Genomic DNA, 27,816 nt, shown 5'->3' on the forward strand with positions numbered 1-27,816 from the left:
TAGTGAGCCTAATTCTCAGGCATATAGTCACAGCTTTCAGTGTGCGAGACGGGTTTTTTTTTAAGACTTTTCATAAGAATGCAGTTAGCTTTAGGCTTTATTAACGAGAGGATAGCGGTTTCCTAGTGCATAATGGTTAAGTAATTCAGCAAAACTTCGAGATAGTTTTTTTTCTTTTTTTGCCTGTTTGAACAAACTGCCATCTGTGTAAATGTATTTCCCATTTCAGTTGCAGATCGTCTGGGCTGTGACCCTCGAACACGTTTCCAAGTTCCACCAAACACCAAGCAGTGGATTGCTTTACTGCAGCGAGGAAACTGTACATTTAGGGAGAAAATACTGCGAGCAGCTTCACATAATGCCACAGCTGTGGTCATCTACAACAATATATCCAGTGAAGAACCTGTCACGATGACTCATCAAGGTAAATAAAATGGAATCTCTTTCGCTATAATTATTTTTTGCCCGAGTACTCTTTTGCCATATAAACTATTGCTAAAGAGCCCTTGGCAATGCACAGATGATGCTATGTGAAATAGCCTGTTCTCTAATGATGTTTACATGTATGCAATATAGCGAAATAAGCCAGTAATTCTGAAGTTATTTTTCCTTTAGCATACATTTTATCCAATGAGGAACACTTTCCTCTGCAGTGGGGATATGGGAGTTTTGGAGCGAGTAAAAGATCTTAGGAGTAATCTATTTCAAACCTTGCTGCAGAAGAAAAGCTAATATGTAATGGAAGGTCTAGAATTTTACAAAGCATCTGTACTTGAAGAATTTTTATAGTAGCATGTCTTCAGCTGGCTGTTATGGTGGGGACTTTCCAATGTTAACAGTTACATCAGGATCTGAGCTTGCATGCTCTTTTTAATGAGTTTACAGAGGGTTCTCTTTCTGCTGTGTGTCTTCAACTGCTTTACAGGAATCGGCAAAATTTAGTGATTCAGGGAGCAGTTGCCTCTGTAAGTTGTCTAGAATTAGACTATCGCTGATCTAGAGTAATGATGAAATTCTGGATTTCTACTTTTTCAGGGTTATCTAAAAAATTTTTCCATTAACTAGTGAGTTACTTTAACTGGTGGGAGCCTCATACATAAAAATTTATCTTGGTTAAAAATTATTTTCACAATTCTGATAACTGCATTTTTCATTTTCCCAGAAGGTTTTCTCAATTTGGGGTTATTTAGCTTAATCAGAAAAGGCATATTTCTGTATTTGATGGCTGTACTGCTGGCTGATTTCCCCCACACACCCCAAATATTTTTGGTCCTTTTTCTTTAAGCATAGGGGGTTGCTTAGAAACTGGAACTTCCTAATTACTGCTCTGCATATTGTCACACAATTAGAATTGAATTCTTTTGCTCAAGTGCTATGGTTGCTTCTTTCTTTCTTTTTGCACAAGGGAAATGTCTTGTGGCTTCTTTTGGTTTAGTGGGGTTTGGCCTTCCCAATTCTATAAACCACAGGAGTTTTCCAGGGAGATTTTGACCTCTGCATAGCAATTCAAAGCCTGTTGACAATCCATTTTTACCTTGGGTACCTTAGGCATTTTTGCAAGTAATCTGCAGGCAGAAAGTCCCATATTCTAGTGAAACCTTTTTTTACCGCCTTCCTTTTGTGGTTTTTTTTTTTTTTTTCCACTCCTAAACCTTCAGCTCTTGTCTCTCTTTGAAATACCTGTAAGATTGAAAATCTGCAGTCTCTGTTTAGCAATGATTTGTGACTCCTCCTGTGGCCTGGAATACCTTACCGTGGCAGAGAAAAAGAGACTACCCATAACTACAGCTCTAGTATTGTTTGCTCTATTACATGCTACATCATATAATGGGTTTCATTATAACTTTAATACCTTCTTTCTCATAATGATGTTACACTTGGCAGGTGCTTTCATAGCAAAGGGATGGTGCCTGTCTTTTTTTTTTTTTTTTTTGTTAGGAAATCCTAGTTCACTTAGTGTTGCATCTCTGAAGACCAGCGCGTTGCCTTTGAAACTATATCAATAGGTCCAGTGGTTCTGGTAGGTTGAAATAATGTCTTGAGTTATAAAATTTGAGAGCTGCTGAGGGTAAAACAGCGTCTTGTAAACTAGCCAGGAAACTGTTTGGGTAGTTGATATTTGGAAAAAAGCTAATACTGTCTTCAGCCTGTTGACTTCCAAATATTTACTCTTACTCATGGCAAGCTTTAAAAAAATGTAATTACTGGAGATGATGCATATTTTATCTCTGAGTATTTGAGATACCCGTTTTTAGCTGCATGTACTCAGTCCCTGGTATACTGGAATCTCTGTCACTGATTTGGGCTGTAGGCACTATCTCAAAATTAATATTGGACTTGAAGCATTCAAACTATGCAACAGGCTAAAAGTAATTCTCTAGAACTGAAGTACCACCTTAGCACCACACCATAAGGGAGAGGAAAGTCGCTCCACAGCTTTTGTTTTGATTGCATTATGGTCATGTAAGGGATCTCCTTAGCAATCTGCCTTTGCAGAGCTTCCTATAAATAACTTCCTGTTTGCTTGATGTAAGAACTGCAAGGGTGCGTAACTGAGATGTAGACTGGTCCTTTGGCATTAGCTGCAGCACAGAGAGGGTTTGGGATCCAGTGTTCCCCTCAGTGAGAATTATCCCAAGTGGGATATAGATTCATGAACCTGTACTAACGTGGTGAGCCAATTCAAACAAATGTGTCTAAAGCAGTCTTTCACACAGCCAAGGCACACTCTGGTCTTTTTTCTGCCTTTTCAACCATATGACTGCTTAACTAATCTGTTAATTAGATATTTTGGTGTGCTACATCTCTTCTCTTTAGTATTTTCTATCCCTAAAGGTCAGGAGGAGTTGACCCTGTGTATTTGATAGCTGTTCTGCTGCTGATTCCATTAAGTATGTGTTATATAGACTTGATATAAAGTGAAAATGAAGGTGAGCCACCAACTTGGTCTTATTTCCATATGATGTCTAGGGCTGTGCAGCAGTCCTCTATTCTTTTAAAAATGCATTCTTCACAAGACAATTTTGCAACTGTATTATGATGACTGGGTTCATGGCTCTGTTTTCTTTCCATAGAGAGGTGAAAATAGACCTTGTGTCACTTTATATCACTGTAACATAATTTTTATGCTGCTGCGTACCGAACTGTAGGAATATTCTGTCTTCCTGGTGAAGCAGAGAGGAAGGTGGCAACCGCTGATAATGTACACTCTGTGAACTGCATGCTTTCCTACTTTGATATTTGCAAGAATTCCAATCACCAGCTTAAACAAGGTCTGTGCTAAAAATAAGTAAAATATTATATAGATTTATGTGTGTTGCCCACCTGCAGAGAGGTGATTCCCTATGAAAAGAGTTCAGTAAGCAGTTCTCACCTATGGGATTAATATTTTATCCAAGTTATTTTATGCTTGGGCACACATTTGAAAATTTTAATCTTGGGGAAATTTGCTCGTACTCAACATATTAGCAAAATATAAATTCCTTCTGGGAGCTAGACAACACCTGTCACTCTTAAATCCGTCTATCGTCATCATGTCAAATAGACAGTTTCTATTGCTAATATCAGAATTTGCATTTTCTACTGTGATAGTCCACTAAGTCTCTGCCCCTTCAACTTCAAGTTGGGTTTTAAAGTAGGTATTGACCTTAAGGAGACGGTGAACTTTTTTAAAATAGACATATATATTTCTGTTATTTGCAACTTTTATTTTCTTTTCTCTGTGTATATCCTTGTATGTATTACTGTGTGCATGTAAAACTTACTTTATGCATTCTTGTAGATGTCCTTTATCGACCTAAGTGAAGGTCGTCTTTCCCAGCATAGGGTGTGTTAAACTATGATATCACTTGGCAGGAAGGCAGTTTTATGGGTGGTTTTGCTTGCTACTTCTGTTAAAGCAGAACAAATATCGTTTAATGTAAAAAAGAACCTATGTGGTAGAGAAAATATGTAGTAGTTGTCTCCTTTATAATCAATTATGGGAATAGGAAGGAAATGCAGGTAAGATAGCATTTTAATTCTTTTTTTTGTTTGTGTGTGGTGCAGGCAGTCCTGTCAAGTGAAATAGTTAACTTTTATATTGAACTTCTCTATTAAAATCTAGATTTTTACTTGGATTTATAGAAAATAATATAAGCCAAAGCAGCCTCTAAAGTTAAAATTTCATACTTGGAATTTATGGAACAAATATAAACAGTAAAATATAAACAAATATAGAAGAGAATGTCAAAATGAAGTTGCTGCATTCCAATAGCTGCTGTTCATCAGTGCTCAAGACATTTCCTGAAGTATTTAAATAAATCCTAATACAATAATTTTTTCAGAGGATTTACCTGATGCAGACCTTGCTTTAAGAGATTTACCTGGTGCAGGTAAATCTCTTAAAGTCTTTAGAACAAACTGCAGACCTCAGGATCAATCTTCATTGCACTTCTAAAGAAACAATGCATTTGTTGTCTTCAAGAAGGTGTTTCTGTTCAGCGATGTGCACAGATGACAACGCTCCCCTGCTGTAGTGCTGTGGGAGAGCTGCCCAACACCAAGCTCCCAGAACCAGTTTCCTTGCAAGGGGAGGATTTCTGGTGGCCCTATTTTTGCTTAAAATAAAAGCACGCTAGCACAGGAAGCAAGGTCTGTACTGGCTTTGAACTGTGATAAAACCGAGTGTATTTTATGCGGATTATTTTAGTTCACTGGGTCAGAGACAGGAGAGACAGGAAGGAATTTGAAGTTGTTGCCATCTAATGGCTATTCCCTGTTCTTACCCTAATTCGGAGTGGGTAGAGTAGACTGCGGAGATCCAGCAGTCAAAATGCCACTCTCCTCTGCTGTGGCACTCTCACTGCGTGCAACACATCTCTTCCTCTGCTGCTTGCCTTCTCACAAATGTCTCTTTATGTAACTATGAGCTGAACGGATGTGTGAAAGCTATGGCAGGGTGCGTTGCAAATTATCTTGCACAAATGTGTGCTGACGAATATTTTGGCTCTATACAAATCCACTGCAAGACTTTCCCTGGATTACTGGGACAGCTCCACAGCTGTCAGACCACAGTTCAAAACTGATTTTATTGTATATCACATTATTGTTATTATAACTTATTATTATTAATTTACCCTGGAATATTAGTGAAAAGGATGGCAAGATGAGTCATTAAAGTTGAAACTTTAAACAGACAAAACAATCAATAGTGTAACCATAGTTTACATATCTTTGACCATTTTATATTGTTCATTGTTTATATTTGCTAATTGAAAATGTGGGGAACAAGTGTCAACAGCATTATAGTTAAACCTGTTTCCCACTGCATTTCTTGGAGGTGTAGCCATCAGGAAAATCTGTCATATGGTAGATGGAGGTGGCTGACAAGATGTGGAGAGGAATGTGTTTGAAGCACAGATTCTGGACCATAAGGAAGCGCTTGTCTCTTCAAGACAAGCCAGGGAAACCCCTTTCCGAAGCTAACATAGACTCAGTGCCTTTGCAGAGCTTCTTACCAGTGTTTCTGCATTGTGCGTGCCTTGTCCACAACTGAAATAAGAGCAGTTAGGTTCATTTTGCCTTAGCCAGCTGAAAGGGTAATTAGTTCTGTGACTGTGAAAAGGCCCATGGGACTGTTAGTGACTGTAAGTAATTGCATTCTTTTTTTATCCAAAGTCTGAGCTCCAGCAGCAGAGTTACTCCCAAAATCTATGGATTTGGTGGAATCAAATTTATTGTATTAATCTATGAATATGCTATTTATGAAGCTCTAAAAATATTTTGTAGTATCCTTGGGTAAGGTTCTCTTGCTTTTTCTCTTTGGGATTTTGCTGAATTTGTTTGGAATGACTGTTCAGGTTGATGAATCTGTATGGAAGTTGTCTGTAGATAGAAGAAAATATATGAGCATCACAGCCTACACTTATGACAAATGCCTGGGGTTTTTTAGCTCCAACTTCTATCAGTGGGAATACAAGCTTCTATCCAGAAATAGCAAAATGGGAGCCACCTACTAGCACCCGGCCACATTACAGAATAAAAGATTGCAGAGACTTTTAGTTGTCAAAATCCGAGTGTGTCTTAAATTGATGAATGGACCAATAAGGTCACATTTCATTACATTAATATTACTGATTAATCAAGAATGTGACACTTATCAGTGATTGGGTGTTAAATCCAGATCTAAGGTAACAGGGTTTGGACACGGTTCAGAAGTATACATGAAGAAAGGTTGTTTTCAAATAAGCAGAAATATCTTTTGAAGATAGGAAGACTTATGTATTTCAGAAATATGTGAAATTGTGACATGAGGAACCTATTTTCAGTAGTGTGTCGTGTTAGGATTACACCATTTCCCTAGCCAAAACTTAGTGACCATTCTGCTTTTTATGAATTTGCATTCCTTCAAAGTTTTAATATAAAATTTGGTCTACTTTGTTAGCATACTAATAACATAACAATAAAAGTATTCATTAAATAGGATTGCAGTTTACTCACCGTAATACATAGTTAAATGCCTTGTAACTGTGCACAGATTGTGGAAAGGGGATGATAAAATGATAAATTCCTTTGTACCAAGGGGTTTTTTTATTCTTCCGGCATTATTTAAGTGGAATGTCCGTTTCCTTTTGAAAAAAATTGTAAGGCGAGTAGATGCAAATAAGCATTGCTAAAATAGAAAAATGTTCTGTGAAATGTCTGTAAAATCATTGCAACGCCTGTCTGCATTTCCCTTATCTGGGCTTGGTTTTCCCTAGTGTAAAGAACCTGAAAAAAAATACATAAATATAATTTCCAGAAGATAAAAGTCCTTCTACAGAAAGGGAATATGCAATATAAGTAGAATTGTCAAGGCAGTCAAAAGTGAGGGGGGGGGAAAAACCCAAACAAACCACTGAACGCAGTGTCCTTACCATTTTAAGTGAACTCTGCTACAGCTCAGGTTCCAGAGATGTATAAATTGTCCCTTCTGGTTTCCCCCTTCTCAGTCCAGCCATGAATCTGTCCTTCCACTGCCCACCAGAAGCATTGAAGTAGCATATTTTGCTTTCAAAAATCAAGATGGGGTAGAGATTCAGGAACTTGTGGGAGGCTTAGAGAAGAGGTGCGTGCATCTTGTAGCTTAATAAAAGGATCTTAATTCTTCTAACAGTGCTTAGTGTCATAGGGCTTACGATAGAAGATAAAAAGGAGCTCTCTGGGTGAGGTTGATGGAAAGGAAATGATCTGCACTGAAGCTAAAGTCTAATGTCTCTTCTACACACTAATGCTGTATTGTATCTTTGAGAGACCGTAAGCGTCAGGTTTCTGGAGTGGGGTACGCTGGGTGTAGCACAGATGGCTGGACCTTGTCGAGCTTGAGGAAATGCAGGGGCATAGCTCCCCCATCTCACGTGCATCGGGGCGGCTTGGACTTGTGAATGAAGCAGGAGGATTTAGCTGTGACTACCTGTTTTGATCTTATGCAAATTTCTCCTTAAGAAAGATTTCCATGAGTGTCAGAATAGAGCAATTGTATTACGAAATAATGTGTAAGCAGTTCTAATCTAAATATGGCTCAACAGTTTCCTCAACTCATTTTGCTATTTATCTCTCCTTTTAGGAACTCTTGATCACAGTATAAAATAAAGCTGATGTAAAATACTGTAGGAACATTATACTGAAGCATCATTTCTTGTTTAATGAAGGAGAGCAGGCAGTGGACAATGTGCTACAGGGTAATGCTACAAGAATCTGATTAGGCTTTAGTGTTTGTTTTGAAGTTAATTGTGTCACACCCATCTTTGGTAAGCTACTCTTGCTGCTTCTGGTTTGCTAATGATATGCCTCAATCATACGCCTGTTTGTCTTAAAGGAGCAGAACTTCGTGCATGTCCATCAGATGTCTATTAGCAGTACAGCAATGCGTGGTACACTTCACAATACTAAAGTCTATGTAGGCATACTTAGAGGGTATAGTGCAGTGCCCTTTCTTAGCCTGGCAGAGGGAAATCTGTTGAAGCTCTTTTTGCAGCAATCAAGCAAGAGTTTTGAGTGTTCTTCAGACATAACTTGACTGTATTTTAGTTGCAATTCATAGAAGCTTGGTCCTCACTGAACCTGAATATCTACTACCTTGTCGTCTTAAGTAGACAGGATTCAAGTTTTAGCCTCAGAAGAGATTTTTTTTTTTCCTTCCGTGGGTTGTTTTGCGTAGGTTTGTGTAGCCAAGAGACTCGTGATATCTGCTCAATGCTTTGGTGTAGCTAATTGTTCCACTGGTTGCGTTTAACTGATGCATCCTGTGAAAGCCTAAGTTGTAGGTAACAGTTTCATGTACTGCTGTCCTTTGCAATTTTCTCACGGTGGTATTATAACATCTGTTCTAGAGTCTGATGCTACCTAAAATAGGCATCCTAAAGTAAATGTCTAGATACAGACAAGAATTAAACATTTTCAATGTTATAAAGGCAACAGGAAGAAAAATGTTTTAAAATGCTATCCAATCTCATTTTCAAACTTGCATATATTCTTGTCATTAAATCCTTGCCTTGCTTAGAACTAAATAACTGACAAATATTACAGGTTTTTTCTGTTTTCAGAAGCACTTGATTTGGGACATCTCAAACAACATACTTTACTCTTGAGATTGCACCCATGTGTTGACAGCTTGGATGTGCTCTTGTTTACTTTCTGATTAGATCAAAATAAAAATATGTGCAGACCTAGTTTTAATTACTCTGAAGTTACGCCAAGGTTCTTCCTCTTGGTGTCTGCTTTTCCAAAAGCCTGTTTTAGAATGTAAGACTTATTCTTCACGACAAATTTCTCTGTTTTGTATCAGACTAAAATTTTAAGGTATCTGAATAATTTGTGTGCTTCCCCCACTGTTAAGTACTATGGAGTTTATATTTAAAAGCTGTATTCCCCAAGCCCACCTTTTTCTAGCAGTGCAGCTTTGCATACAGTTCAGCTGCCTTTTTCCTTTCCTTTCCCTCACCTTGTGGGTTCCATGGATCACATCCTCTGTGGCTAAATCCCTTACCTTGTGGGGGTAATTCTTGCTTCGGCCTCTGCTGCCTTGCAGCTCAGATGTCTTCTTGTGTTTTCACAGAACTCGCCATACTTCTCTCAATACTTCATACATAACCATAGCACTCCATTTGTGCTTTCCTCTTTTCTTTGTTGATGTTTTGTGGGCTCCCAAATTCTGTTGGAGTGGTTTCACTGTTACTTCATGTTATTCCAAGAAATCTGTCACTCACAGAAATAGGACTGATCCAGTTCCTGGGTATCAAATAGTGTGTGTGGCTGTATTTTTATTTCTCATATACCATGTTCGGAAACGCTTAGTTACAGGATTTTAATAGAAGAATAGGGAAGTCTGGTTTGTGAAGATGGGCAGTTTTGTTTCCAATTACATTATCATTATGATGTTCTGATTGTTGCAGTCAAATAGGCAGTGGCATTTCAGTGTCTGAATTGTGCCCTGAATCCAGCCTACAAGTGACTGTCTGCACCATTTTTAACCTTAATTAGGAAGGTGGGGATTTTGTTTGCTTTTTTTAAAGAAGTACTCTGAAATTTCCACCAGCAGAATTACTCAGATAAATGCGTGTTAAGTTTAGGTTTTTCAGAATGAAGTCATGAAAGGATTTAGTTACAGTTAAATATTGTCTGCTATTTAAAGAGAGAATTATATTCTTTCGCAAGCGTGAGATGAATACAGTCTATCCGCTTCATGCTGTGTCTGCAGCATCAGCAGGCACTATCAAAGACATAGGAAATTAGAAGGGCTTTAGCTGAAAATATCAGCCATTAGAAAGTGCTAACCTTTGTTATGAGTATCTGACTTAATTTGCAGTTCTCTGCAAACCTTGCTACATCAAATCAGAATAATTCAGTGCCTCTTACAGGTGGCCCAACATTTACCATGCTTTAGATGGGATCTCAGGTTTTGCCTTCCCCATCTGTGAGAAGGTGGTTGAAGCACTGCAGCAGCAGTTCGCTGCCAGGTTGCTCAGAGGCCCAGGAGGAATTATCTCACCTGTCCTTCTCCCCAGGTAGTGACCAAACAGCTGCTTGGGCTGTTCACAAGCCCAGAGGGAAAAAAAAAAAAAAGAATCAGTTGTTTGGCAGTTGCATTTTGTCATGCTGCCATTCCCTCCATCATCCAAGGGATGAGAGATGGATGGAAGGTGTCCGAAGTCTGCTCTTTGAACTGTGCCTGTCTTTAGCTTGGTATCCTGCTCATAGTTGCCATATTTTGAGCTTCAGACAAATGTTTGGTAGGCAAGAATCAGCAAAATAAACACAAAAGGAAGCAATTATTTGCTTGTGATGAGACTCGTCGTTTTTCTTTGAGATAACTTTCTGTTGACTTTCTAAATGTGGTCTTCTAGAATTGCTAGGAGGTACGGATAAATTGGTGAGAGAGCAAAGCAGTTTCCTAAGGAGTTCTTCAGGAAACTTCTGGATGTTGCTGGTTTTCCCACTTCCTTGTTTTTAGTCTCTTCTCAACTTTTAAGTACTTCTCTCTTCTTGTCTCCCAATGTAATATTACACTCATTTAATGATTAATTGCAGCTTCATCCCTTTTCATACAGTGAGTTGTGTAACTATCCTAACTAAACATGCATGGTAACTAAACAACATGGTAAAATTGCAAGCTAGAAAGAGTTGTCTAGGCTTGGATGATAGTAATTACATTATTTATATTTACAGGCGTCAATATTTATCTTACGCCTACCCTCTGTCCTGCTTGTTGTCTACAGTTGAGTGTGCAGCTCATGGAATCGTTTGGGTTGGAAAAGACCTTTAAGATCATCAAGTCCAACTGTTAACCTAGCATTGCCAAGTCCGCCACTAACCCATGTCCCTAAGCACTTCGTCTACCCATCTTTTAAATACTTCCAGGGATGGGGACTTCAGCCACTTCCCTGAGCAGCCTGTTCCAATGTTTGACAACCCTTTCCATGAAGAAATTTTTCCTAATATCCAATTGAAACCTCCCCAGCGCAAATTGAGGCTGTTTCCCCTTGTCCTGTTACTTGGGAGAAGAGACCGCCCCTGCCCTCCCTCCCCCCTCCTGTCAGGCAGTTGTAGAAAAAAAAATTCGGGGAGGGAGGGGCCCAACCCTGACCCCAGCATTCGAGGGGCGGCCCCCCCAGTGCCCAGGACAGGGGGATGATCACTGGCCCACTCCTGCTGGCCACACCGCTCCTGATACAAGCCAGGATGCTGTTGGCCCTCTTGGCCACCTGGGCACCCTGCTGGCTCATATTCAGCTGGCCGTCAACCAACACCCCCAGGTCCTTTTCTGGCAGCTTTCCAGCTGCCTTCCCCAAGCCTGTAGCGTTGTGTGTGGTTGTTGTGACCCAAGTGCAGGACCTGGCCCTTGGCCGTGTTGATCCTCATACAATTGGCCTCAGCCCATCGATCCAGCTTGTCCAGATCACTCTGCAGAGCCTCCCTACCCTCCAGCAGATCAACACTCCCGCCCACCTTGGTGTTTTCTCCAAACTTACTGAGGGTGTGCTTGATCCCCTTTTCCAGATCATTGGCTTTAGTTAGCATTCCAGCTTCTTTTCTCTGGACACTGTGTTCTTGGCTGAGGAGTATATTGCTTTTCATAAGATTGTGTAGTAAGACTGTATTCTAGCTCTTACAAACGCTGTTAGTCTTTATGTGTTCACCTTAGGATTTTTTCTGCTTAAGTTTCAGAACTGCAAGGTTTCAAGGTGCTTAAAATAAATGAGTCAGTGTCTCCTCCTGCCCCCAATTGTTCTCAAACAGGGAGCTCTTGCTAAAATTATTTCGGGTGATGCCCCTGACAAAAATATGGATGAACCAAGTCCCAGTTTCCACTGAGCTTCGGTATGTTAAACAGGCACAATTTATTTTTCTTTTCTGCAGTTCTCCTTGGCTCTCGCTGGGTCAGAAGCAGCAGTAGCACTTTGGCTGTTCCCAGTTGAGTCATTTGGAATGCAAATCACTTTGCAGTGATGCCAGAGGTTCCCTTTGTGCTGGGCTTTATATAAAACGCGTGACAGATTGTCAGCTTTGTCACATTCCCTCGGCAGCAGGGAATAGGTAGAGACTCAGCTTTTGATTCAGACAGAACTGGACTCGTATTGGAAGATCTTAGTCAGCTTTGCTTTGCAGATAACTAAAGCATGTCAGAATGCTACGTTGAGCGCTTCTGACTTGATATTTTGATACTAACGCAATTCCTCACTGCAAATAAATACCTACTGGGGAAGCTTAGCAGAACATGTGCTCTGGGGAATACTGTCCCCTGGCACCCTTCCCTGCTTTTCTTCGCTATCTGAACTAGGTATGAAGAACAAAAGTGAAGCCTAGGGAAAATATCAAGCAGTACAAATTACTTGCTCTTGATTGATCTTGCACCATCTGGGCTGTAGGGATTTGGGGTTGCAGGAGCGTGTGCTACATCTATGTACAGAATATTGTAGGAAGGGTGGCTCTTGTCCTATAATTAAGTGCTGCAAGTCTGGGCAGGGACTCTCTTCCCAACTGGACAAATAGATTTCCTCTGAAAATAAAGCAAGTGGTGGATTTTTACTCTGTTTCTGAGCTTTGCTGCCTATTAAATATCTAGGTTAGTTTGCATGAAACCAAACTCAGTATGTCTCGAACTGAAGTGTCTCTGGAGAGCTGGACTAAAGCAGACCTTGTGTGAATCTGTGGTACAGTAGTGATTAAATAAGTTGTATCCATAAATTGTATTGGGTTTTGGTTGCTTTTCATGGAATCATAGAATGTTTTGGGTTGGAAGGGACCCCTAGAGGTCATCTAGTCCAACCCCCCTGCAGTGAGCAGGGACACCGCTAACTAGTTAAGGTTGCTCAGAGCCCCGTCCAGCCTGGTCTTGAATGTTTCCAGGGATGGGGCAATAACTTTTAAGTTAACATTTAAGCTACACTTGTCTCAAAAATCCTCATTCAGAAGGAAACACTGAACATTCTTTTGCTACTTAAACCCAAGTTACTAGGAAAAGGCATGGATGTCTTCACCATTTCAATTTTAAATAAAGAAAAGTTGACATTTTGGGGGGAAAACAATTTTGGGGCAGTGGAATATGTTTTAAATTATTGTGCAAATCTTAATTTCTGAGATCATCAGCTTTGATTCTTCTGAGTAGTTCTGTCAGCACAATCTACAACACTGATGTTGAGGAGCTTGCTCTGAAAACTGAGGATAGTGACTGTAAAAGTTACTATTTGCATGGTGAATAGAAAGAGTCATGAGATAGTATTCCGAAAGGGAGGCTCTAATAGAGTTATGTAAGTCTTAAAAGTTATGTAGCTGTCTGGGTCTGTCACCCTGACTTCCTGTGCCCTGGGTTTCAAAGATGCTGCTCTTTTGGGTCTTCTACATAATTTTGTAGGTACAATAACTTCTTAAAAATTAGATTTTGATTAAAAGACTTTGAACAAACTCCTTGTGTTAAAATAGGACCTCATGTTCTCTCTTCACTGTCACATTAGGTTCTCTGTAACTTAAATCCACTCTAAATCCAGAATCTCGGTGCTGAAGTTACTTGCATTATACAGTTCCTCTCTGAGGGAATGTGAATTGGAGCAAGCAGATGGAGCAAACAGATGAGCAGACTTCACAAGCGTTTTGAATATAGGTCCTGAAAGGGGATTTAGTATAGGAAGCAAATAGATCTGGATGAATAAGAACAGCACTCATATGGCTTTTTTCTTTCTGGCTTTGGCTTTCCTATAAAGTTTGCTTTCTTTGAACGTAGATCAGAATTTGCCCTGGATTCGAGATCCTCTTTTTTTTTTTTATGGGGCCTCTGCTTTTCAAACATAGGTGCTCTCTCTGTACCACAGGTGATTTTGTTCTTTTTCAGCAGTTTTGTGGTCTAATTCTCTTATCTTTGTGCCAAGAATTTTTCCTTTGGGACAGGAGGTAGTCTAGAGGCAGGACACTATGAAATCCAGATGGGCTACACATTCAAAATGGAGCCGATGAAGCTGACAGCCTCTTTGCAATCTTCTCAAGCTTGTCTTTGTATGGGTGATAAAATCAGCACTCAAACTTCTGCCAAGTTTTTTGTTTGCTGTGTTTTGGGATTATTTTTTTTTTTAATTTCTCTTCTACTTTGCAGCCAGATTTACTCACTTTACTTTCACTTCTGTCTGAACTGTTGCAGGTAGAAGTTTTAGCTTTGTTGCTTTTGTGCTGGAATTGTGATTTACAGGTCCTTGACAGCCTTGGTAGCATGTGAAAGCCATGCAGGGTTGCAAACTTGCATAACTCTACAGAGCAACTTGTAGGCAGCACTGTGTACACTAAGACCATTCCAGCAGTATCGTTGAACTCCCATTCTACATGTTTTTCTGTGAGTTACCTATTTAGGCATTTACAGCTTCAAATCTGGAATAAATGTACTTTTTAAAGCTAGTTCAGACTGCACACAGTAGTTATAATGTGGGAGGTACTGTGTAACCACTGGTAGATTTCTGTTACTATGTGTGGAGCTGCAGACAGTTCGCATGTTAATGCCCTAATTTGAAAATCTGGGTTTGAAGGACAAGCCACGAGTTAAGTGCCCAGTAGCATGTTCCTTGTGCCATAGGTGGCTTACATTAAATTATCTAAGTTGTCAAACAGCTTTACATTTGGAAAATCTTGTGAGCAGCATGCCATGTTAATTTTAAATATACATTAAATATTTTTCTGTTTTTATAGGAACTGGAGACATTGTTGCTGTCATGATTACAGAATCAAAGGTTAAGGAGATCCTGAATTATTTGGAAAAGAATATCTCTGTCCTGATGGCAATAGCAGTGGGGTCCCGTGTTCCTCCAAAAAACTTCAGTCGGGGCTCTCTAGTCTTTGTGTCAATATCCTTCATTGTTTTGATGATAATTTCTTCAGCATGGTTAATATTTTACTTCATCCAGAAGATCAGGTATACAAGTGCACGTGACAGGAATCAGGTAAGGGGACTCCTTTTTTTTTTTTTTCCTGTAAGTTCTGGAGGTGACATTTCTGTATGCAGGAGTCAATACAGAACAAATAATTTCTAAGGCATGTCTATCAAACCAGTGTTCAGAACCTCTTAGTTCCAAGGCCTGGACAAGGTTTTTTGTATAGCAAAGACTTCTAATCCTGAGCAGCACCAGTACAAGATGGTATTACATGACAGGAAAGAATAGAATTGAAGCAAAATACTTGGGTTTTAGTAAGTCCAAGAGGAAGATAAAATCTGTGTTAGCTGAATAATATATACTGTATGTATGTTGGGAATGGGGAGGAAAGTTAAATTGTGGATGAACTTGCATAGTTTAGGGGAATACAGAGCTAATGTTATGAATTGTATCCATGTTATTAAGGATAGCTTTAGTAATAGTTAAGGTAATTGAGAAGTTGTATAAAGGTATTTCCAAACTATAATATGTCACAAATATTAGGGTAAGAAAACAAAGGTACAGAGCTGCTTAGTGACCTGCATGAACTTTCAACTTTTCAAGATCACACTTAGTATGGACTGCCTAATCCTCCTGGTCATACATATTAAGTAAAATTTTGTCCAATATGCCTTTTTTACATTCTTTTTCAACTCTAATTTGTTTAAGAACTGAATTAAGTACGGCCAAACTTGGAGATCTTGACTAAATCAAGTCATCAACTCAGATATGGATTAAACTTTAGAAATAAATGTTTTACTAGCGTGGACTTAATGACCCACTGCCTCCATAGTGCCTTGGTTTTTACTGAGAAGGGTCAGTAAATCTCGTGAAAGCTGCTGTGCTCTCTTTGCCTTTGTGTATCTCTGTCACGGCTAACTTGCAAACCTGCTGGCTCTAGTCATTCTGCCCCTTCCCCGCTGAATTAGAGACAGGAGCTCACTTTGAGGCAGTGTTTTGGATCTTTAAAGATGTTTTCTCAAACCTAAACCAAATGCAAACTTAAGAAGTCTCAGTTGTGACAGGATTTCCGTTTTAGTTTCTATAAATAGTATCTGATGCTGCAGGTCCCATGGGCATGCTGTAGATTTTCCTAAGGATGTCATTCTTAAATGACCACACTGTAACCGGTACTTAGTGTGGTCCCTTGGGATCGTGAAAGTTTAAATATAACTAATACTGAATGAATGTCTATGGAATACTAAATTGTGCCTGCTGCATCCCCTACATGGCTCTAGGCTTCTTCCAAATGTCCGTGTTTCAAAACAGTTGCTCCATGGGGAAAGGGTTCTTGTGACCTTTTTTCTTTCTTTAGATTTTCACAAAGGTCAGGAGAAACTTGATGAAAATTTTATGTGGTTTAAAAAGCTGAGTTTATTAAACTTTAATAAGAAGGTGGCGACAGCTACAGCTTATTTCTAAAGAGCTTTGAGAGCTTTCACAGAGAGAAGGCTGTACTGTTAGTGATGAAATAACTTGGTTTAGGCTATGATCTTGTTTTTAAGTTATGTTGAGGCACACTTTTTTAAAAAAACATCAAAAACGTACCGTGTTTTGTAGATAATGCAAGTAGATACTGGTATTTCACATCATTACTCTTGCACACTTCCTCCAGAGGTATGAAATGCTTTTGCATGTGGTGGTGGCCTTCTCCATCAAAACAGTTCTGGGTTTTAAAAGCAAGCATATGCTATATGCCTATGCCAATAAAAAAGTATTTGTTAAAATTAGAAAATGGAAGAGATGGATCTCTTAAATGGAAGAGATGAAAGTTACTGTTTAGCAAATTGATTTACATAAGAGAACATGTATAAATTTTGGAAGAGTTTTACTGAAATACTATGCTTCCAATAGGAAAATAATCTTTCTTTAAGATTGCTTGTAGTGCATATACAGTCATATGCAGTACCACTAAATATAAATGCTACCCACAATTACTTAGTTGGTAGTGTTGAGCATTTAAGTTGAAATGCCTTTTCAGCCTTCTTCCTCTCTTAGCAATCGCACTTTCAGTTATGCAATCATTATCTACTCCAGCAGTGTGCCAGTGTGTTCTGTGTCATTAAGTACTCAGGCCAATATGCTTGTTCCAGGAGGTGTAAATTAGATTTGCTTAAATTGACCATTTTCTTGAATGTTGAAGTTAGGATGAGATTTCTGACTTCAGGAAGTATGTAATTTCCCCCTCCCAGCTCTGTTTCTGATACTGCATTTCCTACGTGGATATACTTCAGTACTTGGGACTGTGTATCTCATTTTTTTTCAAATCCATATTCTAAAAAATATAAAATAAAGAGCCGTGCTTCTGTGAGAACCACAAAAAAATGTACTTGTGTAATTCTAGAATAATGGTGGTACAGTTAGTGGTCTTGACACAATAAATATGGTTGTGGTGGCCTTCTGAGGTCTCTGTGTTTCTCAAATAAAAGCAGCCTTCTTAGTTTCAGTTTCTGTGCAGAGAAAGTCTATGATACAAGGGGGTACACCTTATGAAGGATTTGATTTTCAGCTGTAGAGGAGGTAGGCACAAAAAATGCACATTTGTTGCCAGCTACATTGGAGGGTTTGGTAGGTGCAGTTTACATTGTCAGAAACAGCCTGTCTCTTTCAAAGGCAGAGTACTTGGTACGAGACGGAGGTGAAGTATGAAATACATGAACTTACCTTGTTGCAACCAATGTCAACCCAATCTGATGTCTCAGGTTCCTGAAACAAGACGACTTGAGCTCTGTTCCACTCAGTGCCCCATCTCTGGGATCCCATGGACCCGCTGGCAAACAGCCAATCTTTGTTGGCTGGGCATTGCAGTAGGAATCAGCACTTGAATTGCAGAAATGGCTCCTTATCCAACAGTGGTGGTCATAAAAACAGCATAAACATCAAAAAATAGCTTGGCCTCTGCACTCAGATTGAGGTTACTCTTCAAAGCAGTATTCATTTCAGCTTTATTTAAGTCTGCATTCATTGGCTTATTTAGATTTCGTGACCTGTAATTTTTTTTTTTTTTTTTTTTTTTTGTGAGGTCCTTTGTGGTTTCTGGTAATAGCAAGAGAGAAACTAGGTTACACTGAGAGGATCTCTTACATCTCAGAATAAGACAGCCTGCTCGAGGAAGGGGGGGAAATAGTAATAATTCAAGCTTAAGGAGAGAACAAGGGGTATACTACAGCACACAATAAAAAGCAATATGAACAGAATATAACGGAAATCCTTGGGAGCGCATATTGCTTCAGCTTTTATCCTGTGGGCTAGGTTTGACCAGTTTTGTCACACCAATGCTGGATCACTTTAGTGGACTTCTATACAGTCCATGAGGTTTATGTCTATGCTAATCGAGTGCGGTTTTGGGCTCAACTGCTGGAGTTTTTTTTTCTCCTGACAAATCTTTAACTGTGGGCTTTGTGTACGCTTTTTATATTGTGTGTTGGCCTACTGCCATAGCGTGTATTGCAATGCTAGTACTGAGCCCAAATAAGTCATTATAAAGGACAGTAATGAAGCTTGATTATCAGAGTTAATTTGTGTTCTTTTCTTTGTCACTTTATTAGCGTCGTCTTGGAGATGCTGCCAAGAAAGCCATCGGTAAATTGACAACCAGGACAGTAAAGAAGGGTGATAAGGTATAATAATAATATTTCAACTTGAGCATTATATTTAATTTTTGCCAGGGAAAACAATCTCAGTTTTTCCTTTCTGCTCCTGATTTATGACCTTGCCTTCCTTGTTGGAGGCTTACTTTGTCTTGTGGCACAGTATTTTGTATAACTTTTAGTATCAATGTATGCTGCAAGTCTGTACATTTCAAATCAGTTTTTCTTGCTTAAATGCTACTTGCGCTCCATTTGGCAACTGTGACTGAGAGTGGGTTTGTGTGCTAGCTCACTGGGAGGTTTTGCTGGTAGGAGTACATAGGGCTAGCATTGTTTATGTGGAATTCTGTAAGCTTAGAATCTTTCCATATGTAAGTTGTGTAAAGTCAAAATAAATTTAAAAGGTAATAAAGCAGAATCTTTTATGTAAAACACTAATATCCAGTAATCTAAGGGGGAGTATAAAGAGGTCTTTCATTAAAGATAGTAAATGTTACTCCAAGAATATTTCTTGCCAGTATACAAACTAAAATATATGGTGTGTTAAGTCCTAAGCTTTTTCCACTTTTATGAGCAATACTGCCTTGTCTTTGATTCTGAAAGGAAAAAATAGTCACTTAGTCTTGCTTAATTTTTGCTCTTTAATTTGCAGAAGGCAAGAGAATTGTGGCTATGATTTGATTTTTTGAAGAGATTATTTCCTTGGGCCTTCTTAGTGCAATTCCTTTTTATCTTATCAACACTATCAGCAATGGAAGATTGGGAAGAGTTGGAAAAATTTGCTTCCAGAGAGAAGGCAGAAAAAATGTCTTTCTGCTTTTTCTCCCTCCCTGTGTAGTTTTATTTCAAGACAGCCTACTACACTAAATCTTTTCTGTGGGTATGGGAGTACATATAGATAACAGGAACTTTTCCATATTAAAAGATGCTGTTGTGTCTTGACAGCATAAATTCAAAACTGGCAGGTGACGTGTAGGTTGCAGTACAGACAGCATGAGATGCACACACGGGTGAACAGAGGGTAGGAGAAAACCTGTCTTTCACCAGAACAGCCCTTTGGAATTCTCTGCATGCAGCACTCACTGGTGCTGACCGGGGAGTGTCTCTTGCCTTCCTGTGGTTCCCCTCTCGGTGTCTTGCTTGTAGCTTGCTGGCATTGAAAAGAATAATGAACTTGAACTAAGAGAAGGCACAGTCTGTTTGTGTGTCGTAGGCCCAAACATTTTAAATACGTATTGCTGATGCCATATCTACATCCAAATGAAGTCAGCCCTTTTTCATTAGAAATTTTAAATTCTCCTGTTTAAAACAATTTTTTTTAAAAGTGTAACTTCTCGAAAACAGAAGAGAGGAGCCAGTCAGTCAGTGTTCCTCATCTTCCTATCTGGATAAGAGTGATGATAATGCTGTAAGTAAGCAGCAGACAAAAATATGGGACTGCTCTGAAATAAGTAAAAATTACTAGTTCTGGCTATAAAAGGGAATTTCAGGATTCTTACCCTGCCAAAAAAAACCCTGAGTAAAATGGAAGTTTTAGCTCCGATCTGAAGTAAAGCCTCTAGGAAAATTACCACTATATTTTATAATGGTTTGACTGAATATTAGAAGCATCTTAGGCTTTAGCCTATGTTTCAAATGATCATTTACCAGCTCCAAATGAGGGGAGAGTTTTGTATGTATGAGGTACTTTTCTTTCTCAAGTCATGTTGGAATATAATAACCCAGTCATTGGGTTTGTATCTTCTTAGTAACAGCCACTTGGCACAAGGCAGTTCATGTGCTAGTCACAGCTACTTTTACATTTGTCATAGCCTCAACTCTTGACTTGAATTTTCATTCTATTCATTTTAGGAAACAGACCCAGACTTTGATCATTGTGCTGTCTGCATTGAGAGTTACAAGCAGAACGATGTTGTTCGCATTTTACCATGCAAGTAAGCTAGTAAAGTTGCTGTGTTTGGAAACTATTCTTCCTTTGTGCTCCTTTGCTTCATTTCATGTAATATGTGCATTGTAATTTACAGACACATTTGTTAGATGTTTCCAGTCTTAATAAGAGACACTTTAAAAAGGTGTGAAGGTGAGTGCTGGCACTGTTATGACAGTGGAGATTAAACAGAAGATTATATCTTGAAGATGGGCAGTTTGGGTGTATCAGCAGTGGAGGTACTAAGATTGTAAGGGGGGTGTGCAGATTTAAGGACCGAATGGTGGGTGGACACAGAAAGCTTAAGTATAGTGAACCAGGTACAGCTGCAGCATTCTGCACCGTAGATGTGCAACATTGCCTGCAGGTTTCTGAAATGGTGTAGGAAACAGAGATGCAGTCTTTCCAACCTTCATACCTCCTCTGACATCAGTCAGCCACTGTGCTATCATCTGTCTTTGGTCTCTCCAGTGCAGTGTGTTCTTGGCTTGTGCCTGAAGATTTGTACTTGCTGGATATTCTGCATTGGTGCTTAAAATGTAACAGCTTCCTTCTCCTTGGATGCCATTCTCTTGACACTTAACAGGTTTTCAGTTTCTTTCCATTCCACTTCCATTCTTGAGTTGTTTCGGGATATTTGCTCTTCAAGAGGTGCTTTTAAGTGCTTTTCCACCTGGTGATTAGTTTTAATGAATCAGTACATTTTAATAGCCTTAAGCCTAACCAAGGACATCTTTCCCTTGTATTCTGAAATGCAAAGCTTTCTCGTTATCTCCAGACAAAAAGAACTTGTAAGTTATGTTGTATGTATGCAGCTAAGATACAGTAATTTGGCCAGTGCTTGGTATATAAATAGTGTTCTGCATGATACTCTAGAAGCAACAGAGCCATGGTGTTGGAGTCGAGCTTCAGTCACAGAGCAGCACATAAGAGCTTGTTATTGGTCTTCTAAATCCTCCTGCAGGCTGCTCTGAATAGCTGGGATATTTTTCTTCTAAAGCATAACGAATTTCTGTCATCATAAAAGGGAAACACTATTTTTTTATATCTTATTGATCAAAATATGAGTGCATTCTACTTCTGAAACAGAAGTTTAATTCAGTTTACTGTTCTCTATTCCTTACCTCTTGGACTGTGGGAAACAATGAACTGTTTGAGATTCTCGTTGGTGTTTTTCAGTTAATATACCCTACAAATGTTTGTTTAGAAACTCCCATTAAAATATTTGGGAACAGAAGAGCTTGGTTTCAGACTTGTAAAGGTTTGGGAGCTTTTGGTTGTGCAGATGTGTGTGCATTTCTATAATTCGGCCATTTTTACTGAAAGATGATGTCATCTTGCCCATAAAAATGTACTTCCAAGTGTTAAGTAAAGATCCAGAGATTTATGTCCTGTATTACAATCTCAAGTAAAGCTTGCCTATGTGGGTTGAGCTGTAGCCTTTGATTTGTTGTGTAAAAGATTATTTTGAAATTAGAGGAGAAACTCCTGGAAAACTGCACACCAATTTTGGATCACTGAGCTGATTTTTATTTTTTTTTTTTTTTTTAAAAATTGCCTCTTAAGAAAGCGTTACTTGCGTTGTTCAGGGTAGTACTGTGAGGCTCAAGGGTGTGGAAAGGAGGTTCACAAGTCCTGCTCCTCTGTGCCTTTCTCTTTGATACTGAACAGAGGTCAGAGGGAGGTGCTTGCCGACGGTGAGAGAATGAGCCTTCATCTGGTAGGAAAGAATCTTCTCCCACTAAGGACAATGCAAGAGTAGGACTAAAAGTAGACTTCCTTAAATAAACAACTGCTACTGTCCAAGCAATTGATATGTTGCTAGTATCAGCAGATGTGATCAGACCACTTAACCATAGAATCATAGAATGTTTTGAGTTGGAAGGGACCCCTAGAGGTCATCTAGTCCAACCCCCCTGCAGTGAGCAGGGACACCGTTAACTAGATCAGGTTGTTCAAAGCCCCATCCAACCTGGCCTTGAATGTTTCCAGGGATGGGGCCTCCACTACCTCTCTGGGCAACCTGTTCCAGTGTTTCACTACCCTCATTGTAAAGAATTTCTTCCTTATATCTAGTCTAAACCTACCCTGCTTCAGTTTAAAACCATTATGCCTTGTCCTGTCACAAATTAATTAAAAAAAAATATTTTTTTTAAAGTCCATTTCCTTCAGACACCTTTGAGCCGCAGTGCTGCAGACAGGAAGCTCCACCAGGGAGCAGCTGTCAGGGACAGTTACAGCTGCTTCAGGGAGCTGGATGAAGGTGCACTTGGCTGCCATCTCAGCACAACCGCCCCCATGCAATCTCCCATGTAAAGGAGATATCAAGGCTCTTGTGTAGATCCTTTTCTGTTCTGTTTTTCACATGAATATAAGGTCAGTGAAGGCTCAGATTACATTCCTGCCGAAGGCTGTATGCTGGTGTCAGGGACAGTTACAGCTGCTTCAGGGAGCTGGATGAAGGTGCACTTGGCTGCCATCTCAGCACAACCGCCCCCATGCAATCTCCCATGTAAAGGAGATATCAAGGCTCTTGTGTAGATCCTTTTCTGTTCTGTTTTTCACATGAATATAAGGTCAGTGAAGGCTCAGATTACATTCCTGCCGAAGGCTGTATGACAACTTTCATGTTCGCTTTCTACTTCTTTTTTTTAAATCTCACTTTTCATCTGCTGCAGTTCAGCTCTGAGTTGAGTGCAAAACCATCTTGGCTAGACAGATGCATTGAGATGAATGCTTTCCACAAGACATTTTTATACTTGTAGATGAAAGGCGAACCAGTACCTGCAGAGATGAGCCAAATAAATTTCAGATCATGTGTAAGACCCTTCAGTCTTCAGCATTTGCGATGCTTCTCCCCAGATCTTGCTTTGGAGGTTTAATCCCTTTCTACTTCTTGATACTTCAACTTCTCATTTTAGTGCAACATGCAAAGTTAGTTTAAAAAAGAAAACCACAACACACACAAAAAAACCTTACGAGAGAGTCTCTAAGGCAAATTGCAAGAACACCATGGAGAAAATGGCTCCACCAAGAGGAAGCAAATTAAAGGCTAGAAGTTCTTACTGTGCCTGTTGAGGAATCTATAATCATTAGACAGTAGGAATCACTGACATGACATCCTTGCTGCTTTCATCAGTTTAAAAGTAGCATTTTCTTTTGGTACTACAACTGTTCGCTGCAGTTAAGTATGGTCTATCACTGTGCCACAGCAGAGAGGAGTCTGGTTTGAGCAGACACACAGCACCTAAAATTCCATCAAGACCGTGATGTAAAGTTTTGTGGCGGGGGGAAATTGTGGCAAATTTAAACTAAAATGAAAATTATTGCAAACAATGCAGTTGAATTGCTATCATTCATTTTATGCTTCAGAGAGAGAAATACGTTCAGTACCAGCAGCCTATGGGCATACCTATAGCTTTTAGTGCGCAGAGACATAAGGCAGCCATCTGTTTTAGACTTACAAGCCTGAGGAATGTCTCTGTCTTTTGTGAATATCATTATGTAAGTTAAAAATAAGTAGTGTAAGCAAATGTCAGAAGGATTCTAGCAAAAGACAAACCTCATGGACAATTTTCTTTATTCAGGTAGTTTTACTTTACCACCACATGGCTGCATCTAGGAGGTGAAGGGACTTTGGGTGAAAAGTGATCGAGGAGGGGGTAGTGTGAAGGACTAGTGAGAGATAAGAGAACGGGAGAGCAGGTTAGAGAAAAGCAGGGAGTGACATTGGAAAGGGCAGAAACATGGCTTGGGAGGGAAGGAATCTACAAGGTAGCAAGAGAATTAAAGTAGTGAATATGTTAAAATAAATGTCTTTTGAGTCAATTTCGTAGTATTCCCTGTACTGGGCAAGAAGGGGGAAAGTGACAAAAGCAACTAAGCCAGATTTCCATCAGTTTGATTCTGTGCTGCTGCAAATAGCTGCTTTGGTTTGGTTTTGTTAAGAGCAAATTAACACAATATACCATCCTTTTGCTTACTGCAATGCCTCTGCATCACCCCCATTTTCTCTGCTACCTGCTTGCAAGGGCAGTCTCTCTTTTCCCCCAGCAATGCTACGTATTTGTGGAAAGCACTGAGGTCGCTCTCCCATGGCATTGCCTGCCAGGGATGGGGACATGGCACCTTCCTCCCTGCCGCAGCAGGCCAGAACGTCTCTCTTCAGCTGTGCTAGCTGTAATGGGCTGCCGGCAGCAGGGCAGGAAGGACCCGTGTGCTGCTTGCTGGCCTGGCTGGGAGGTTTGTACCCCAGGGCAAGGGGAGCAGCTGCCTCCAGCAGTAGCCAAAGATGCTACTTTGCAAGCAGCATGTTGATCAGGTCCCTTTGGTGGGATGCTGCACTGAGAGCAGGGAGGTATGGTAAGCTCTTGGGAAACAGCACTCATAAACTCGTTCAAACCCTTCTTGTGTGACATGCGAATTCAGAAGCATTACACCACTGAAAGAGATTTCTAACTCGCTTTTTCTCTGTGAAATGTTGCAAAGAAGCTGTGTTGTACATCAGAGTCGGCGTGATGGTGTTGATGATAAGCTGGAGGGCAACTGGCTTGGGGATGCTGACAGAGTGGAAAAATACCTGCAGGTCACCTGTTTGGAGTTATGCCCGCATGGGAGACTCCTTCAGTGCTACCAGCCTGGCTGCTAGCCATGCTTCCTCCAGCCCCGAGGCTTGAGAAGCAGCAAAAGCTGTGTCACACTTGACTCCCCGGTGCATGGCTCCAGGGGGAGCATTGTCAGCCGCTGTGACCTACAGCAACTCACTAAGAACTCTTCAGATTTATGGTCTTGGAAAACAAGTGACAGAAATATGAAGACAGAGAAGGCTTATGATAGCAGAAAATACAAGGGCTTACTTCGTCAGGCTGAGTTTTTAAAATAATTCACGTATTTACTATCTTCATTGCTGTATAACTGCTTTTTCACTCTTGCAAGCAGAGAAATCCAGACAGAGTCTGAGCCACGATGATGGTATCAGCAAGCTTTTTAAGGAGTAGATAAACTGCGTAAGTAGTAGGTAGAGCCATGCTGATCTAAATCAATAAATAACCTTTGGGGAACTGCACTTTTTTGAAACACATTAATAAACATCCTTGAAGGTTTAGGAACTAAAAGCAAAGAAATAAGAGGTAACAAAAAAATAGTTGAGCTCTTTTGGTGCATTTGAACTGTATCAAACTGCTAATGGCTCTAAAATAATTCATAATATTTAGCAGATGCATGTTGGCATCCATATCAGTCGCCTGCTTCACTTGATCTGAGTGCTTCTACAGCACTGATTAGCCGATAACGATATATTAAAGCCGTTTTCATACTTCTGTGGAGTCTTGATGTCTGCTGTTTCCCAAAATATTAGATTTTCAGGTTTTTCCTACTCTAAAAAACAGACTTCAGAATCTTAAAAGGAAACTTAAGCAACTAAAAGCTATAATTTGCCTAACATAGAAAAATAGCATCTCTGTATATTTCAGAAGATTTCAGACCATTTTCTGTCACCCATTTCTAAACATTGATTCCTGTAGTTTTGTGAGTAGTAAAGGGAATGCATTAAGATCTAATAACGGTAGAAGTGAGTTTGTATTTTGTGCAATAATTTGAACAGTAAGTAATGTATATATCCTGGTTTTCATGGTTGCTGTATTGCTAAAAGACTCAGTCCAGCAAAGTGGTGGCAACAACAAACACGAGGGTTTGGGTTTTTTTGTATTGCAATCAGCACAGAATACTGGCAATTTTAGAATTTGTTCTGCTGGTTTAATTAAAAAAGAAGCTATCTAAAAGTTTAAGTAGTTCTCATTGTAAAAAATATTTGTTTGCAAATTATGTATGTGCCTTGTCTGTTCTTCTAGGCACGTTTTCCACAAAGCCTGTGTAGATCCATGGCTTAGTGAACACTGTACGTGTCCGATGTGTAAACTGAACATTTTGAAGGCACTGGGAATTGTGGTAAGTTGCACTGTTGTGAGCTCTTCTTTCTCCTGTGTCTGAGACCCAGGAATAATTGTGGGGAAAAAGGGAGAAGGGTGTTCCAGTACCCGTAGTTAAAACATGTTTGGGTTTGGTTTTTTTTTTACCAATTTCTTTGCTGCTGATAAAGCTCACTTGTTGTTCCTTTCCCTGGATGGTCACTGGGAATAATATTGTTATATTTCCATGTGTAACAATTTCTTATCTACTGGAAGTCTACTGGGTTCTCTATAATTTTCCCTTTTCTCAACTTCTTTCAACCCTTCTTTGTTAAATTTACTCTGTAAATATCTTGGGTTTGTTGTGGTCTCCCACAGACACTCTTAAATTTGTTTACACTTTAAAAGCCATGCCCTAGCTAAGGCCAGAGAGTTTTCTTCAAGCAGCTCATGGCTTATGGGATCCCTGGGGACTGCTTTTGTTGACCAGTTCACAAAGGGATAGAAGTGAAGAACCTCAAAGAGCATTTTTCCATCTCTCCCATATGAGGAAAAAATTATAAGGTGGGGAGCAATCCTCATTTCAGAAGAAAGAAATAAGGAAGAAAGAGAAAAGCGTATGAAGATACTGTCTGAAGCAGCTTTTGAATCAAGCCAGTGAGAATAATCAGGCCTCCATTTTTAGCTGTGCCAGTTGCAAATTTGCATACTTTCTGTGAAATAGTTGCAGATATATTGTGGGTGATCTATTTTTGCAATTAATAGCATACCTGGATTTTTAGAGGAGGATACAGTAGAATTTGGTGCTTGACGTCATTGCTCGTGGTAGTAAACCATACAAGCATATTTGAGTCCCTCTCTTGAATCTTAATCCTTTTTTCTGCTTCTTCCTCCACCTCTTTAAGGTGGACTTAACTTTGGATAGAACTTTCTAATTCATGTGGTTTTTTTCTCCTGTGTGATCTGAGAAGAGCCATAGTGGCTGAATTGTGTGTGTGTGGGGGGGGGTTACTCAATTTATAGCTTTGCTATAAATTTATACCTTTGTAATGTGGAATTGCTTGTTTTTCCAGCCAAACTTGCCATGTACAGATAATGTAGCCTTTGACATGGAAAGGCTCACCAGAGGCCAGCCAGCTAGCAGGCGATCAGCACTCAGCGATTTTGCCAACGACAGCTCTCTCAGCCTGGAGCCCCTGCGCACCTCTGGGATGTCACAGCTTCCACAGGATGGAGAGCTAACGCCAAGGTCAGGAGAGATCAACATTGCTGTGACAAGTAAGTTTTCTTTGGCTTCCAGTACGGTTCTATGGTTTTCCTGCTTTGCTGTAGCTCTGTGCTGCAGGGTCTTGGTGAAAGATTTCCCTGCAGGGACAAAGGTGACCTCAGTGTCTCTGTAAGAGGCATATGCTCCATATTGAAACCGATAACTCTAGGTACGACAGTGCCAACGCTTTCATTATTAATGGTATATCCATTTAGAT

At 39.8% G+C, this 27,816-nt stretch overlaps 1 protein-coding gene across 2 annotated transcripts in view; it reads left to right on the forward strand.

Annotated features, from left to right (window-relative positions):
• Positions 1 to 315: 315 nt before the first annotated feature.
• RNF130 (ring finger protein 130) overlaps positions 316 to 27,816 on the forward strand; it is a 32,490-nt gene continuing 4,989 nt past the window's right edge. For both annotated transcript variants that reach the window (XM_035890760.1, XM_035890767.1), the window contains exons 1-6: positions 316 to 424; positions 14,689 to 14,939; positions 18,458 to 18,529; positions 20,351 to 20,433; positions 26,276 to 26,372; positions 27,406 to 27,610. In XM_035890760.1, coding sequence (XP_035746653.1) covers positions 412 to 424; positions 14,689 to 14,939; positions 18,458 to 18,529; positions 20,351 to 20,433; positions 26,276 to 26,372; positions 27,406 to 27,610 — 721 coding nt within the window. In that variant the 5' untranslated portion in view covers positions 316 to 411. The remainder of the gene's footprint in view (positions 425 to 14,688; positions 14,940 to 18,457; positions 18,530 to 20,350; positions 20,434 to 26,275; positions 26,373 to 27,405; positions 27,611 to 27,816) is intronic.

Source organism: Egretta garzetta, unplaced genomic scaffold, assembly GCF_000687185.1.
Source record: "Egretta garzetta isolate BGI_Z169 unplaced genomic scaffold, ASM68718v1 scaffold270, whole genome shotgun sequence".
Lineage (NCBI taxonomy): Eukaryota > Metazoa > Chordata > Aves > Pelecaniformes > Ardeidae > Egretta > Egretta garzetta.